This window comes from Macrosteles quadrilineatus, unplaced genomic scaffold (assembly GCF_028750875.1).
Source record: "Macrosteles quadrilineatus isolate MER2022 unplaced genomic scaffold, UCM_ALF_1.0 Scaffold_12__1_contigs__length_5162894, whole genome shotgun sequence".
NCBI classification, from domain to species: domain Eukaryota; kingdom Metazoa; phylum Arthropoda; class Insecta; order Hemiptera; family Cicadellidae; genus Macrosteles; species Macrosteles quadrilineatus.
Window position 1 is genome coordinate 1,581,570 of NW_026542605.1, and position 17,548 is coordinate 1,599,117.

Here is a 17,548-nt window from a genome sequence, read left to right on the forward strand (position 1 = left end):
GTTATCGCGCTAACGGACACATATATAAATATATATATATATAAATATATATATATATATATGAATTTGAACGGATGGTGTTTTTGGCCTCTAGGGACCTCAAAGCGAAAAAAAAAATCGGTCCCGGGTCCAGGTCTTACCATGAGTACTACGGTAATAGCTTATTCCTATATCCCTATATGGGAAATTCGCTAAAACAGAAAAAAATTATGCATCCATCCACTTTACCATCCAAACTCATTCATTTTGGAGAACTTTATTTTAAAACATACAGAACAATAGTCTTTGGTTTTTAAACTAAGTAGTATACAACTAAAACCTAGGTGTAAGAACACAGGAGAATGGTGGTGGCGCCAGAATGGCACCATCTACTGGCGCATACGATGGCAATGCTGCGCCGGGTGGTAGTGATACTCGGAAATGGAACAGAAGTGAGGTAAGGAACAGGAACAGCATTGGACGAGCCAGAGTCTCCCCTAGACACCGTCTTCTGCCTAAAAACAAACACTATATCAGGCAGTGAGCTTTACTTATAATAAGAGGTAATGTACCTACACCGTTGGGGAAAGTTTTATGAAGGAGGTTAAAGGGCAAAAGGCTCAAACATCCATCCAAACTTTTGGTTTGCATGTTCAGCCTAACTACTTCTTCAAAACATGGGGAGCTGTAGGGAACTAACTTTGTAAACATTTTTGACATAATATTACCATATATACTGTAATGTGTTTTGAATCCTATGTGTCAAATCACACATTGAAAAAACATTGATGTTCAGCAAGACTTAAAGATGGGTATTCGGAAAAGAACGCCTAACTACAAAATCTTTTAATCATAGTAAAATTGCACGATAAGTTCAAAGTTTCAAGAATGTTAAAAGGCAATTGTTACATTCAATGTTTTAGAGGTGCTGACACTTTAAAATGTCTCCACTTGTAAACACAGGGTGTTAAAAGATACCAATGTTTTAGGTTCAGAATGGAAGCTCAACAACAAATTCTTTGGGTATCCAAATAGTCTGGAAGGAGATACGTACCAAGACCGAAGGGTATGAGCCAGTCGTCAGGCTTGACATTGCCTTCTGCATCCAAGAACCTTTCAGGTCTGAAGTTTTGAGGATCTCCCCAGTGGTCTGGGTCCATGTGGACACTGTACAGGCTCACCAGCAGGGTCACATCCTGAAACATGTGTATTATGAGTCATAATTTTACTTAGATATTAAAATGATAATATACGGTAGTACGCTATACAAACTTGGCTGACATTATTAATAATGCAAAACTCCTGTCCCGAAAAACCTGAATATTATTTTTATCCCAACAAAAAAATGGGTTCCCATTATTCAGGTTTTTAAAATGTCAATTTTTTTGCTACTAATCAGGTACACACCTCCTGAAAACCGCTTTCAAACAAGAAAACATTTCAAAATGTTCCGTGTTTAATATCCCACAGAGCCATCCAAATCCTTTCCGCTACCCATGGTTGGTTTTCAAAAAGTAAGGATCTTACAAAAATTACATAAAAGGTTTCTTCTACGTTTTATCATTCCTGTACAAAATTATATTTTACTAAGTTATATTAGTGCTAAGTCACAAATTATATGGTTTAAATATGCACATATGCACATATGCATTTAACATCTATAAACCTCTTATTAGGAAGGAGTTTCAAGCTTTTTCTCTAAACTACTACTACTACTATTTACTATATTTAACCAATGAGAATGATCAAGAGCTAAGTAGACTTCACGCCCATTTGGGGAGCACTGGGTAGTAAATAATTATCTGATAAATTTACTCATTAATTGAAAATCTTACCTTTGGTATGATGTAAGAATCAAGTAGTACTTGCTGCTTGGCTCTGTGTGGTACGGTAACAGTTGCGATGTTTGTAAACCTGAGTACCTCCATGATCAGTGCTTCTGTGTACGGCATACTGCATGTACAGTCAAATATTAGCAAAGGCTTTTCAATTTTCATTGGAGTGAGGCAAGGTGATGGTTTATCACCGCTACTATTCAACATAGCACTAGATGAAGCTCTTAAGAAAACAACAAGTAGTCAAGGGGGAGCAAAGATTCCTGACCTTTGTAAATTAACCTAACCAAATTTCATCTGCACTAGTGATCAGTGTCACCGGTCATGAACTAGACACGAAAAATGAAACAAGCTTCAAAATTTACAACGGGATGAGTAGTCTACTTGTGTTGGTTAGTCTATGCTACAACTTAGTCTTTACTATACTAGAGTTAAGATCATTTCAAGAAAGCAATCTGGTCATATGTAAGTATATCATCATTTTCCTGGTTGAAAGTGATTGTTGGGGCTTAGAGTTAAGTCTGTTGGACAGAAATTGCCAATTGGGACCTGGTTTACAAACCTGTAAAATAGTCTCAAGATAGAACTCTAAGAGTTTTAAATATTGATTATTTGCAAATGATCTACCTGAAGCTGGAAAGGTTTGATTTAAAATAACTGGTCTATTTATCAAAAGTTTGTTCAAACTATCGATTTAATTGTAACTACTGCTAAGTCTCTACTACAGTTTGTCTTTATGCGTTGCTTTCAGTTGTGATCTGAAAATCGCTCAGTGAAAAAGCCAATTATTTATTTAAAACAATTGCTGTTACTACTTTCTCCACAGAAGTGTTATGCAGAAACTACGTAATCATTGCAATGTCACTGTTTGTTTCTTTTTTCAAGACCATTATAAGCGTATGCTAAGACTTGCAAGTGCGTACTTAGGCTTGTCCTGCAGCGAGGGTGGCCTGCAGTTGCCTACAACCTCTTCTATCTCCGCCAACACTCGGTCGTGTATCCGGGGGAAGTGGAGCAGATAGAGGATTGTGAAGCTGAGTGTGTTGCTGGTGGAATCAGACCCAGCCATGAACAAGTCCATGAGTAGCACCAGCAGCTGCTCTTCTGCCTCAACAAGAGTAATTGTGATTGAAAGCTTGTATAGTTGTATTGTTACCTCCTTAAACCCTCAAAAACCAATGTTTTTTGTACTTTTCTGCTGAATACACATAACAAGGATAAGCGCAAGAGGTCATAAATAAATGTGTTAAAGGCAGTAGCTGCTTGTTCTGGGATACTCTTATGGTAGGAAACTCTACTCTGGCATCATCAAATGTAATTATTAGAATCACTCGATATAAATCAACAATTATGCAACCACTACATGGATGAGTAGCTTTATTGTAGTGCTCACCTTCAAATCTGACGGTTGCTGAACTGATTGATTTTGAAACAAAAAATTACCTGTAAAAGTTGAGTCCTTGTTGTTTTCATTCTTCTTAATCTCAATCAAGAATGCATCAATAAAATCTCGGGTATGGTTTGGATTCAGTGTCTTCTTGTGTTCTTCTATCATTTCCTGTAAAAAATAAAGTAATTTGTTACACTTTGTAAATATATTGCAAGATTTAATAACATACATTATAGTTTTAGTACCTGTAAATGCTCTAGCTACGGTGTAAACTTACAGGGGAAATTTAAACATAAAAAAATAATTGTACATTTATTTTCTAATTTTTCATCCCTTCCAAGAGAGATATTCTGTCATTGATTTATATTCTTTAAAGAGGTAGAATGATAACCGTTTCTGGATTTAAAAAGAGTTTTATATAAGTACACCAGAACAACTTTTAGCTTAGGACAAAAAGGTACCTTCAGGCAGTACAACATACCAATTATTTATCAATATCTACAAGGGAATAAGTTCAATCTATGGCAAGACTAACCGTAAGAAAAGAATAAGTGTTGCTCAAAATCTCCAAGTTTTTGTTGTAAGTGGAGCGTTCAGGCGCAATGTATCGGATGAAGGGCATCTGGTTGAGAAGACCTCCCGACATATCCTGAAGACTAAAGCTCTGATGGATGTAGTTGAGCAGTTGTGACAGTCTTTTATCATTGAAGCAGAACCTCTTCCCTGCTAGCATACCCCAGAGGTTGTTGAGGATACAGACGTTCACTACACGTCGGACATTCACTGGTCCATCCTGGTCAAATATATTTTATTCATTTTTTACTCTCAAGAATTGTTGAATTGTAAAGTTATGGTACATGTAATTCCTCTTCATGTACATCGACTATATATACATTTCGGGATGATAACTCTGTCATAGTTTAAAGAAACAGTGATCTTGGAATGAAAAAACTGTTCTATATTTTACTGTATTGCTAAATAATAATAGCGTACTCAAAAGTTTGGTATACTTTGTTCACAATATTTAGGCGGTTTGAGGGGAAGTTCCCCCACCACTTTTTTGTATTTAAGAGTATTTTGCTTAGTTAGCTGTTGAGCTATTATTTTAAAGCTAAGGCAATTGAGGGAATATATTTCTTCCCTTAAAACCACCTAAATATTGTGAATGAATTATAGTTAAAACTGTGAATAAAAGTAATAAGGATACCTTTTTCATACACCGTGTAACAATTGCTTAGCTATGTGAGGAGACGTATATAGTTCTGATATAAAGGTTGCAGTTGGAAAATCTCGCCTTTAAGGACAAATAAATACCTTTCAAAATAAAAGTCATTTTATGATTTTTTTTATTATACTTAAACTGACACACTGTAAACTCATGACATGATTGAATCTAAAAAGACGATGAGTGTGAAGTGACTATGATACCTACCTTTCTAGTTTTGGTCTGTATACCAATAATGAATGATCTGATTAGTTTCAAACCTTCAAAAACATTCTCTGAAATTATTGAGTGAGAAAGCAAGCAACGTATCCACTGTGTTCAAAAATCCCCAGGTTCAAAAATTGCTTAGATATTCCCTTTAAAATTGTTAAATGACAAACCATTTAAACTTTTTGGTCGAAGATTTTGAACAACACTACAGGGTGTCACAAAAAAGTGTGATGGGCTATACAGGACCTAATTCTACATGCAAAAATAAGTAAAAAATGAAGAATAAATTTGTTTGGATTTCGGCTTAGTTTAGCCGTAATTCGCCATTTTGTTTTTTGGGAAAAATATTTATTATTTCAACATCCCTTTGAGATATTTTTACGAAACTTGGCAAAATTGTTTACACTATAGTAAGTAACATTTATAAAAAAAATTATTATTTTAACTTTCCAAATTTCAAAATGGCGGCCGTTTGAATTTTTTAATGCCAAATTTCATGAAAACCGGTACCTAAATCAAAATTTTGTAAGTCACAAAGGTTTTAGTATTTATTATGACAAATCCAACAAAACAAAAATGAATAAAATCGGTTCATAAATAAAGAAGCTGTGTTTATTTTAGTAATTTAGACTGAAATTATTAATATTAAAATGTATTAAATGTAATGTAATAGTTTAGGTATGTAACGTATTAAGTAATTTCAGTTTTAAAAAATGTTATTCTTCATTTTTGACTTATTTTTGCATGTAGAATTAGGTCCTGTATAGCCCATCACACTTTTTTGTGACACCCTGTATAATATTCAGGCATTTCAAGTACTGTACAATAATCCTTTAGGATGAACATGTCATCACTCTCTTTAATCCAACAGGTGATAGAAGCTTAATTGTATATTGTTGTATCAGCTGATTGATTGTTTGAATGACAATGTTCCAAACTTTCCAACACAATCTATTTGCCAGTTGAAAACCTCACCTCACATTTTTCCCTCAGACAGGTGATAAACTGTTTGGTTTCATTGATGATGCGATCTTGCATAGAACTCCTTCCTAATCCGAGTTCTCTGAGATGTCTCAACACAAATCTCCGTTGTTCCTGTCCCAACTCACCATCAGTAAAAACTATACCTGTAAAAAGACACCAGAAATAATCTAGATGAAGCATTACATCTATATAAGTAATTTAATATTCATTGTAGCGAATAAGCTATGGTATTTTGTAGTTTAGTGCTCATTTGTATATTATATTACAGCCGTATATGGTACAACAAATGTTTGAGCACATTTCATTATATTATGTGAGAAAACATATTTTTCCAAATCTTATTCTCAATACATCGCCACTATACAATCATGGTACAAATTTAATTGAAATAATAAGTCGTTGAAATGAATGTGACTCTCACTTTCCTACAGTGTTTAAGTTAACTTTGGTTATTAAACATTGATCTGCATAGATTTTTAATCTTATGAATATACAAAACAGTATTTATTCATACTTTATTATTCAGAATATTTTTATTTTGGCTGTATGCCAATTTTTTTGTATTTTTCGGTGGTTTTATTATTTTCTGTAAATGAAAAGTCCAACTCCTAGTTTATTAGATAACAATTTGTTTGTTTGTTTAAGTTGTGAAATATGAAAACTAGGAGGAAATATGAAAACTAATTTTGAACTATTTAATCTCAAAGACTTTCTGGTAGAGGGTCTCTAGACCCCAGATTGAAAGAAAGAAAACTTGTAGCCCAAGGAAAATGGTATAAACATATAACAATTCGTAGTTAACAGTAACACAGTTAAAGAACTCCCTACAAATTTAGCTGTTTACATATTATAATTTACTGTCAATAAAAAAAACCATAACTTACCCAGTCTTTTCCCAAATGCCCTGAGCCTGAAAAGGAATCCATCAGGACGACCTTCGAACTCCTCTCTCTGCAGCGTCTCCTTGACCAAGGGGTAACCAGAGACCAGGACTATGCAGTCTCTGCCCAGGCGGAGGCCCACCAGGGGTCCGTACATGGAGGACAACCTCTCCCAGGCCAGGTGAGTGTAACGGAGCTGGCGGAGGAGGAAGTGAAATGCCCAGAAACTTCCAAACAGAGGCAGCCATGCAGGGCCTGAGGTATATATGGTGTTATAAGCTTGAGAAATTGAAGAGGTCTGGTGAATCTACAAGGGTTGACTTGGTTTGAAAATATTTTGGTTTAGTTTCGGCTGGAATAGTGACTTAACCACTCAAAGGCGCATAATGAAGTAAAAATACCTAGAAACTTCCATTTGGAGAAGGTGAAGAGGTTTATTCAGAGTAGTTTTTTTTTTTTCAAAGGAAAACATACTGTATTTTGACTTGTATTTTTGTATTAGAGCTTGATATTCAAACACACAAATTTGTATGGGATCTGATCAAAATGAAGAGCATAAACAGTCAGTGAAATGAAATTGATTACAAACTGGCCTATAGCAGGGTTGATAATGGCAAGATCTTATCACTTTTATCTCTTTTTTCCAGCCTACTTCTCCTATAGCGAAGAAGCTATTATCGTAGGTGGCATGGTAAGACCTAGACCCCGGACCGATTTTTTTTCATTTTGAAATAGGTAGGTACCCAAATTAAACTGAGCTTTTTATAATTCTCTAGAAACATCTCCTTTTGGCTAATTTAATAATCTTCCCTATGACAGCAAACCTGTTTTCTATTTTTTTTATAGAGAATAAATGCTGTCCTGACATGTTTATGGAAAAATATATTTTTCCTACAGTTACCTAACAATGTACATGTTCTCTCACTGATTTAAGAAAGCAAAGTGGCCAATTTGCTCATCACTCTAATTACTTTGTCTCACTCCAGATTTGCAACGTGAAGGCACATTTCTTTACCAATTTATTTGTTTTATGGTAACTGTAGGAAAAATATAATGTGCAACTCGAGTGCAAAGTGCAATCACCTCACTCGAGAAACCATATTCCTCACTCGCCTGATTTCTCTCGAGTGAGGCAATTGCTCACTTTGCTCACTAGTTCCACAAATAACTATTTCCAGGCTCTATTGACTCTCTTTGTAAAAATTCTTGAGTATAGTTCAATCAAGGGGTCCCTACCAACATTCAGAATAATTTGTATGCAAAAGTAACAGTTGGATATTAATGTAATGGTGTTATGGTCATTGTAATTTCATGTAAAATTGCTTATGTACGAATATTTCATAGGTTAGTTTACTTTCAACAACATGTAATTGGCCTTTCTTTAGAAAACAACCATACTAAAACAATTGTCTTACATTCATCATTCAATTGTTGAAAAAATTATTGTCATATCAAGATCAATATGCTTGTTCTTTTAATGTATTAAAATTAGTTTTTAACAGCTTACTTTTTATAAAAATCCAAAATTTTACAGTACAATTTTCAAATATTGTTTAAAAAATGTGTACATTTTTACATGTGTACATAGATTAGTGCAATATTTTTATCTGGAAAATTATTTTTCCTTAAAATAACAATTAAATTGATAAAACTTGCCTGGAGGGTACTTGTGTGGTTTACGGGTGTCCCTGACTGCCAGCAGGAGTAGCAGAGCTGCTAGCAGAAACAGCAGTGCTACTAGCAGAGCTTCCATCAATGATACTAGTGGTCCAACAATGGACACAGCCTCCTTTATAGTCTTCACCCCACCCCACTGACTCTCTCCAGCTTAGCTTCATGTTGAAAAACTGGAGAAAAAGCTTCATGGGAAGAAGATATTTTCTATAGAAAGTAGTGGACGAGAATGAAAAACTTGACACAATGGATTTTAGGGATGAGCTGCTTTATATTTCCAACTAATCTAGAAAGCATTTTAAAATTGTTAAACGTAATACATAAAAATTTTAATTGTTAAGGTATTTTTCATACTGACAGTTTTTGTCTTAAAAGTAAAATATAAGCTGGTAAGAAAATACTTAGTTTTGTAATGTAAATTGAATTTATTGTCAACAGTTTAGAATACCTCCTAATGATTTTGGTGGTTCTTCTGTTTCTGTCTTTGCATTTGATGTTGTTATATACATCCTTCAGGTTGCAAAAAACTTGGAGAAATTGAACCATTGTTGATATGGTCATGTCAACGTTTACGTTAACTGTTGGTCTACAAAAGCTAGTGAGCACCATTGGTGTGGTCGTAAATTTTCTAGTTTGGGAACGCTTAAAATTTTCCTGAAAAAAAAAACAGAGGTTGCCTATTAATATATAGGATTTTTATAAAAAGCAGAGTGGGAAACACCGTTCTCACGCGTTCTTGTCCTACTACACCACTTAATTTGACAATACACCTGGTTTAAGAGCAGTTCAGTTTTCTTGATAGAGCTGTTTAAATTTATTCAAATGTTTATTTTGGTTTCATTTTTTTAGGAAAAAAGAGCTTTTTGGATTCTGATATCTTCAAACAAGTACCGTATACTGTAGATATCTGAAGGCAACTGCTGCATTGTTTTTTGTTTTGTCGTTCTCAATAAATTTTATTTCAAAGACACAGACAGACTAAAAATCTTATGAATATACTATAAGCTGATCAACAACAGCCACAATCAGTGATAAGGAGATAATTAAGAAAAAAGACAAAATTAGAAAGGAAACATTAAACTATTAAACTAAACTAGCCCTTTATATTTATCACCTTTTTATGAAGTACAGTGTAAATACTAAATCAAAATATTAAATATAGTACTAAACATAATCAATTGTCAATTTAAAGTATTGCTTTGCGTGATTATGGCTATTAGAAAGAAGCCCGTGGCTGATGTACTGATTCTCACCACTTCTTTACAGGGAAACAAGATTATTTACTAAGTACAACAATTTCATTACATTTTCAACACATTTGTATCCAGAACAATTGTTACATCACTAAATAGAAGAGACAACCCACTTCACAGAAAAGTTATTCCGTCACACCAACCGACATTTTCTAGGTCGGAAGTTACACAAACACGATTTACAAATGAATACATCTTGAAGTAGTCTCCCATTATACCTGGGAAGTAGCAGAAACGCAGTTCCTGACAATGTAAATGTATGCAGATATTTTCAGACCATCGTCAGAGGACTTGGGTATGTGGTGACCAGTCAACTTTAAAATAGCAAGTTCCTAACTTTTGGGATAACCAGAGTATTGTGCATCCATCATACACCGTTTCACTGAAATCCATTACTATTTTTGTCAATAAGATACAAAAGTATAGATACTAAATTTATAAAACTATGTGTTTTTTTATTCCAAGAGAGCACCTAGCCTATAGTGTAGTGTGTAATAAGTGTTTAAGTGTGTAATAGAATGTGCACCTATTGATATGCATCTTCCCTTTTTGTAATTCAATGATTACAAAAAGATATAGTTATATATAACAGTTTGATATAGTTATGAAATAATAGCTAAAAAAATAATATGTCCTTTCAGATTGCCAAAATTAAAATTATGGTGTAAGTTAAATCATCGAAAATACTATTTTACAGCGGTGTGTAATCCCTAAGCGGCTAAATAAATAAAATATATTTCTTTATATTTCTTCACACTAAAAGATTTCTCCCTTTTATTTGGACTAGCTTATATTAAAAAACTTTTGCAAAACTTATTACAGCTAGCCTGATCATACTACTCGACCGAATTACACGCGTTTAGTACTAAATGAAAGATATTTTCTTGTAGATGTGCAGAATCCCTTTATAAATTAAAATAGGCTCAAAAATAAGCGCTAAAAATAAATTTGAAATTTAAAACAAATTAACATTGGCCTTATAGGTTGCCATGCTGGTGACAAAATAACAACAGAATATAAACAGAAAATCAAAACAAATTGAAGAAATATTCCAATCACATGTTTTATTTACAGCAAGGGGTGAAAATAGAGAAGTTTGCACAATACATACTTTTAGGTGAATTTTCGATCACGGGGCGAGCTCTAGTTTATATAATAATTTGGTCTCTGTGGGAATAAAGATCACTAAGAATAGTACGATATGAAGATCTGATATAAATCTTTTATGAATTTACAGAACCTATAAGCTATGGTATCTTAGCGGCTTGATATTGTTGCGGGTGCATTTAGTGTCACGTTTTACTCTGTCTCCATTCTGGTCAGTTGTATGTACCAAATAGGCTGCTGACTCTCTAAAATATTAATTTGCTCTTACTTTATTTATATTTTAGATCATCGTCTTTCATTCCTCCTCAAACACCAACCTGTAGTATTCCAGAATCTAGTAGAAGTCTGTTCATGTACCTCTAGTAAATACCTGGACTAGATGAAATCCAAAAGGTAAGCGTTTGTACCTATAATAACCATTTTGCGTTGATGTTGCTGTACTGATTAATTCATGTGTCCCATTTTCAACCTTTATTTTGTAAGGACGGTATTCATCTTTCAAGTATATTATAACAACAACTCCTGGACCATGTAGCTTTTTTGTTTGTTATTTAAAAGTTGGAGTTATAGCATTCTTCAAGCCAAATTTTGATTTGTGACTCGGAAATCATCAGAAATCGTTCTTGAAACGTCTCTTTTCTAATAGGTATGTTTTTTGAAGAGCCCAGGCAATAGGTACATATTACAGTTAGTTAGCTAGTTACAGCATAATTGACCTCTTCTAAGACATCCTCCCAACTCAAACAAAAATGATCCGATTTTGATTAAATTTGGTATAAATGTGTAAACCTACATTTATTCGGAAGAGTTTGCTAACCAGAATGATTGGACTATATGGGAACTGGGGTTTATGGGGGGTTTTATGGGATGAAAATTGGGGTTTCCCATTTTCTATTTTAAAAACGTACAGTTTTGCAATTTCTTTCCAAAACATTTTGTAGAGCTTAAAAAACAAATAATTTAGTATATTGAAGCGCTGTTATTCGCCTAATAGTTTTGGAGAAAATTCAAAAAATTTTTAATTTTAAATTCCCGTTTTATTCTTAAGGAGAATAAGTAAACTGGCGTAATTTTGCTTGTTTATGAACATATTTTGATCAAATGTGTAAATGTATTCATTTCAAACTAAACTATTAACATTTCACAAAAAACACTTTTTTAACCTCCCGGTTGCAGCAAACCTAAGTACAGTACTCATTAAGCCATTGCTATTTAAATGGGGAAATAAATGTGATGTTTTCAATGAGATATTTTAAGTAAATTCAATCAGGCAAATTGAAATTCGCTTAGTCTGCAGGTTTGCTGGCAGGGGTAATTAAACCAACTGTTGTTTTTCCTTACTCTTCTCACATAAAACGCTTTATCTTTGTTTTTAATTTTGTATCTCGCTCTCTTTACATTGAAGTGTACAATACAAACAAATTTTTAAATTTCACCATTTTCATTCGTAGAACCGTCCGGCTATAGTTGTATGATTTCCTCTTCAATTTATGGGAAGCGTAAACATCCTTCTAATCTATCTCTTACTTTTTCATCAAAAAAGTGTTCATACTTGCAAAACTCTGCTACTATAAATAAAATCTAAAAATGTTTAGCTTATCTCTGATAACCTTTTTTAAATTCCACTCTAGTCAAAATAATTTTTTTCTACCCAGATACTAAACATGATAGTACAACCTTCTATACTGATCTCAATTCTGCTCTTCCAATTTCATTCCAGAGCTAGCCTCAGGCTAGAAACTTTTCTTACAGGTTCAGGACATACAATTAAAAGTTGAAAAATATCCCTCTGGCTGTTCTTCACACATCCCTTTAACTTTATTATAAAAGTAAATATGCATTGTAATCATTCCAAGGTACCATTACTGTCGTTGAATTGCCATTACCAATATTTGATTTAGATATTTACCAATATCTAACGTCTAATAATTAATTGAGATGGGGAGGCAACTGAGCATTCATATTTTTAATAATGATGAGTGTAGAATGTAGTGAGATGCATTGTGTAGCTAAAATAACGGGGTTGCGGATTTTTATCCCCCTGGAATTTTACCCCCTGGGCAAACGTGACGTCACAAACCAGGGGGTAAAATTCCGGCCGCGAACTTTAGAGTTTCGCGACATCAGCTCGATGGATTGAACACGGAATTAAACATATGCTTTCACGGTTGTGAATTTAATCAGAACACATCAAATTATAAAACCCTAGAGAGTACGGCCCGGATTCTTACCCCCGGAATTTTACCCCCTGGAAAAATATATAAATTAGTGAGAATGATTAATTACTGTATCTTCATTCTGTTTTAATTTAATAGTAAACATTTTATTATTAAGTAGCCTATCTTAATTTATTTGTAACATCAACTAATTGAAAAGGTTTTTTATTTTTATTTTGAGATTCGAGTATCAGGATTCGATCTTTGAAGCCAACTGTTAAATTAATATGACGTATAAACAAACATCAGAATGGTAATTGATTCTAAGATTTCTTTAAAGATTTATTATACAACTGTAGTAAAACAATGTTTTTCGTTTGTATTGTAACAATAACAAAATATGCCTTATTGTTTCTTTACAAAGAAATGCTCACCAAATTATCATTTAAATGAGCTACTCAGTTTAAGTTACATACTTATTAACCAACAGTTGGCCCTAAACACAAATCCCGAACATCAATATTAAACAGCGAATTCTGTTTACTTAGTTGAGATTACAAAATAAAAAAAATAAAGATAGGCTACTAAATAATGAAATCTTTTCAATTAATGAAAAATAGAAATAAGAAAATCAATAATTCAATTTCTAAAATCGGCCAGGGGGTAAAATTCCGGGGGGTAAAAGCCGGGGGTAAAAATACGGGGGTAAAATTCCGGGGGGTGAAAATCCGGGGGTAAAATTCCAGGGGTAAAAATCCGGCCCGTACATCTTCAGTTGTCTACACGCTAGTTATGTAGTTAGTTGTGTATGGATAGGGTGTGGAATTCCGGTTTTTATCGCTAATCTAATTAATCACGCTCTGGCTATTTTCTTTAGACTTCACAATCTGCGGGGGTAAAATTCCGGCCGCAAACAAACTTTTTGCTACTCAGGTTACTACGTCATAGTGACGTCAGCTTTACCCAGGGGGATAAACTTCCGGCGACCCAAAATAACTGCTGTGTCTTTTATCTAGAACCATTTATTTTATTAAAAGACCAAGGATCCTTTGGATCAGGGGCTACTGGGTCCAATTTGAACCATTGGCAATCTTCACTATTATGTGAAATGTTAATTGTTTAGTATGAAATAAATAAATGTTCTAAATTTGATCAAAATATGTTCATAAACAAGCAAACTCCGACAGTTTACTTATACAGTACTTCATAAAAATTACCCACGGCCTTCGCCCTGTTTGACTTCATAAGTATTAATAAAATTATTGATTGGTTAGGTTGGGCTGAAATAAACAAAACAGAATACATTAATACAAACAAATAAGTCAGCTTAGGGTTTTTAACATAAGGTAATAGGTAGTTCCCTTTAGAAAGGAATTATGACGTTAAAAGGTAATTTATGAAAAAATAATGGAAATAATAATGAATAATAACTATTTCATAAATTATTATTTATGAAATAATAATTTAAGAAATAATAATTAATGGAGTTAGTTTTGCACAAGGTTTCTCGTCATGACGGACATTTTAAGTACATATGGTTTATGGGGGTGTGACTTTTGTAGTTTTCTCAAAAGCTCATAGGTACTTTTGGCTTTATATATAGATATACAAAATGATTTGGATAAAAATTGTAAAATTGTATTCAGGGTGAACAATGGGAAAACCAATTTTACCCCGTGAAACCCCGTTCCAACTGTCCGATCATGCTGGTTCAAAAACTTTTTAAATATGTAGGTTTACATGCTTATACCAAATGTCATCAAAATGGGATCATTTTTGGGGGTAGCTGATTTTTATCCCTCTGGTATTCTACCCCCTGGGAAAAAGTGGTGTCACAAACCAGGGGGTAAAATTCCGCAAACTTTTGAGTTGCACAACATCAGTTCGATGGATTAAAGGTGGAATTAAACGTATATTTTTACGGTTGTGAATTCAATCAGAACACATCTATATATATAAAATCCAATGTATGTTTGTATGTTTGTATATTTGTATGTTTGTATATTTGTATGTTTGTATATTTGTATGTTTGTCCTTTATGGACTCCAAAACCACTCGACAGATTGTAATGAAACTTTCAGGCATTATTAAGCATTATTCAAGGATGGTTTGTGTGAAGTTTGGTGCAGATCCGTCAATAGGGCTCCGCCCCAGTGGCTCTGGAGTTTCCCATGTTAACCTTATGAGTACTCATATTTAAATGGAATTAAAGAATCTTAACAGCTGGTGCAACTAAACAATTTGATTCTGTGATGTTCAATAGCATTAAAAAGTTAATAGGTTTACCAACAGGGTGCAGCACTATATTTATTTTTAATTTATGTGAACAGCTAATTTGCAACCAAAAGGTGAGTGAGCGTAGCGAACGAACTTCAACCTGGAGGCGAGTTAGCGTAGCGAACGAGCTAACCTGAAGGCAAGTGAGCGCAGCGAACGAGCTCCAACCTAAAGGTGAGTGAGCGTAGCGAACGAACTTCAACCAGGACGTGATTGAGCCATGCGAACGAGCTCATCTTGAAAATGAACGAGCATGTGACATAAAACCACAATAGGACAGGACGACGTCTGTCGGGCCAGCTAGTCAAATTATAAAAACCTAGTCAGTCGGAATTTAAGGGCCGCCGGAATTTTACCCCCTGGGCAAAGCTGACGTCACTATGACGTAGTAACCTGAGTGGCCAAAAGTTTGTTCGCGGCCGGAATTTTACCCCCGCGGATTGTGAAGTCTAATGAAAATAGCCAGAGCGTGATTAATTAGATTAGCGATAAAAACCGGAATTTCACCCCCTGTCCATATAACTAGCGTTTAGACAAATGAAGATGAACGGGCCGGATTTCAAACACCGGATTTTTACCCCCTGGCCGATTTTACAAATTGAATGATTGATTTTCTTATTTCTTTTTTTATTAATTAATTGTAAACATTTCATTATTTAGTAGCCTATCTTTATTTATTTATGTTGTAAATAAATGTTCGAAACAATTATCATTCAGTTGATTGTTTATACGTCATATTAACCAACTGTTGGCTTCAAACATCGAATCCTAATACTGGAATATCAAAACTAAAATTAAACCTGTTCGATTAGTTAATGCTACAAATAAATTAATATAGGCTACTTAATAATAAAATGTTTACTATTAAATTAAAACAGAATGAAGGTAATTAATCATTCTCACTAATTTATGTATCTGGCCCGGGGGTAAAATTCCGGGGGTAAAAATCCGGGGGGTGAAAATCCGGGGTATAAACTGTATAAATGTTTCACAAAATCTACCGAAATAAGTGTGAAAATGGAGTATCAAAAGATAGTTTAAATGTCACAATCAATAAACTAGATGGTTTACGTTACCAAAAGTCTGTCCACTTTACTGTTAAGTATAGATCCATGAGCGAGTGTTAGTTTGAGTTTAACTACCTAGACTCAACCTATCTTACCCAGTGTCTTACGCCGTGATTTAACTACAGTAGCTACAATCAGTGTTAAATGTGTCATTTCGATTGTGATCGTATTTTGATTCATTTTATGATGTAAAACAAGTAACGAACCCTGACAAGAGATAGGTAAGCAGCTTGACGTGTTTCAAACTCAAAACTCTCCAAAATGAAGATGTGCATAGTTTTGTGTGGCACGAAACGGATACATACCTACAATACACTATTTGTGCATTTTAATTATAGTCAATTTTTTTGTTACGAAGTCCTTTTTAAATCCAACTGCATCTCTTTACTCATCTCGATATCTTAATCTCTTTTAAGAGTAACTTTCACTCTCTTCTCAGATGAATATGGAGATTTCCATCATATATGTACCTCGATGTAGAAAGTGAAGATCCTAGGTGTTCAGGGCCGCCTAGTCTTAACCTGCCCCAAGTCTGGGTCTGTTGGGACCATCGGCTTTCTCTATTTACATACCGCTACTTTTATTGTTCGATAACATTAACTAGTTACGGTACTCCAAACAGTGGACCAGCATCAGTGGTTTGGTTGTCCAATGTCCATCCACCATTAACTGCCGGTTGTTCACCCCGAACTGACCTAGTCAAGTAATGACTGCCTGGTCCAAACACGGATGCAACAAAACTATTCTTTGGTTGGAATACCAAACAAAGAAAAAGACAAAAATCTACACAACTTAGTTCAAGAATCATAAAATCAAGACATTTTAATCATCAGGAGTAATGTACAATAATGAATACAGTGGGTCGTCTTCAACAATAATTACGACTAGGCCTACACCGTGAATCCCAAACATAAACAAATACGATAAATCAAAGAAATACTATTACTTTAAATAGTCTGTGCGAGTGCTTCATAATCAAAATGCCTATAATCAGTTCAGCGAAATATCTAAAAAATTGTGTTCGAAATGTTTTCCATTGATTCATAATAAACTGATATTGAGCTATAATGCACCGGTATTGTTTCTGAACTTATAAAACTCAATTAGATCGTCCTTGAGGATTTTACCATGATCGTTAATAGTTTTCGATGAAGTGCAGTACATTTTCTAGTCCTTTATTATTCACGTAGCCTTATTCGTAACACGATATTTCCGTAAATATTTAACTATTTGATCACTTCGAAGAACAAATTTTTCGACAATCAAATAACTTACAATAACTGATAGCGAGAAGTATGTTTTGACGTCAAAATATGCAGTTTTTGAGACCTAATTCCAAGTAGCAAGAAGCCATTATGCTCTCTCTATACTAGACTACAGAAATAGGCCCTGGTAGTCGTCACCATAATGTATTCAAATAACGACACAAAGCATCAGTCAAAGGTCCTGTACAATTTTAGGCGCAGGTTAGGAAGTCTCCTGTTTTTATGTCAGTCCAGTTCTTACAGCG

The 17,548-nt window shown here is 34.1% G+C and overlaps 1 protein-coding gene across 1 annotated transcript; it reads right to left on the minus strand.

The window, feature by feature from the left end:
• Positions 1-289: 289 nt before the first annotated feature.
• On the minus strand, positions 290-6,676 carry LOC129004845 (methyl farnesoate epoxidase-like). The gene is made up of 8 exons (XM_054433506.1): positions 6,508-6,676; positions 5,615-5,766; positions 3,740-3,997; positions 3,258-3,372; positions 2,738-2,918; positions 1,815-1,932; positions 1,034-1,175; positions 290-494 (listed from the first exon to the last, which is right to left on the minus strand). Exons 1-8 carry the CDS (start codon positions 6,659-6,661, stop codon positions 313-315), a joined length of 1,302 nt encoding a protein of 433 aa, XP_054289481.1. The 5' UTR covers positions 6,662-6,676; the 3' UTR covers positions 290-312.
• Between the last annotated feature and the right edge of the window lie 10,872 nt (positions 6,677-17,548).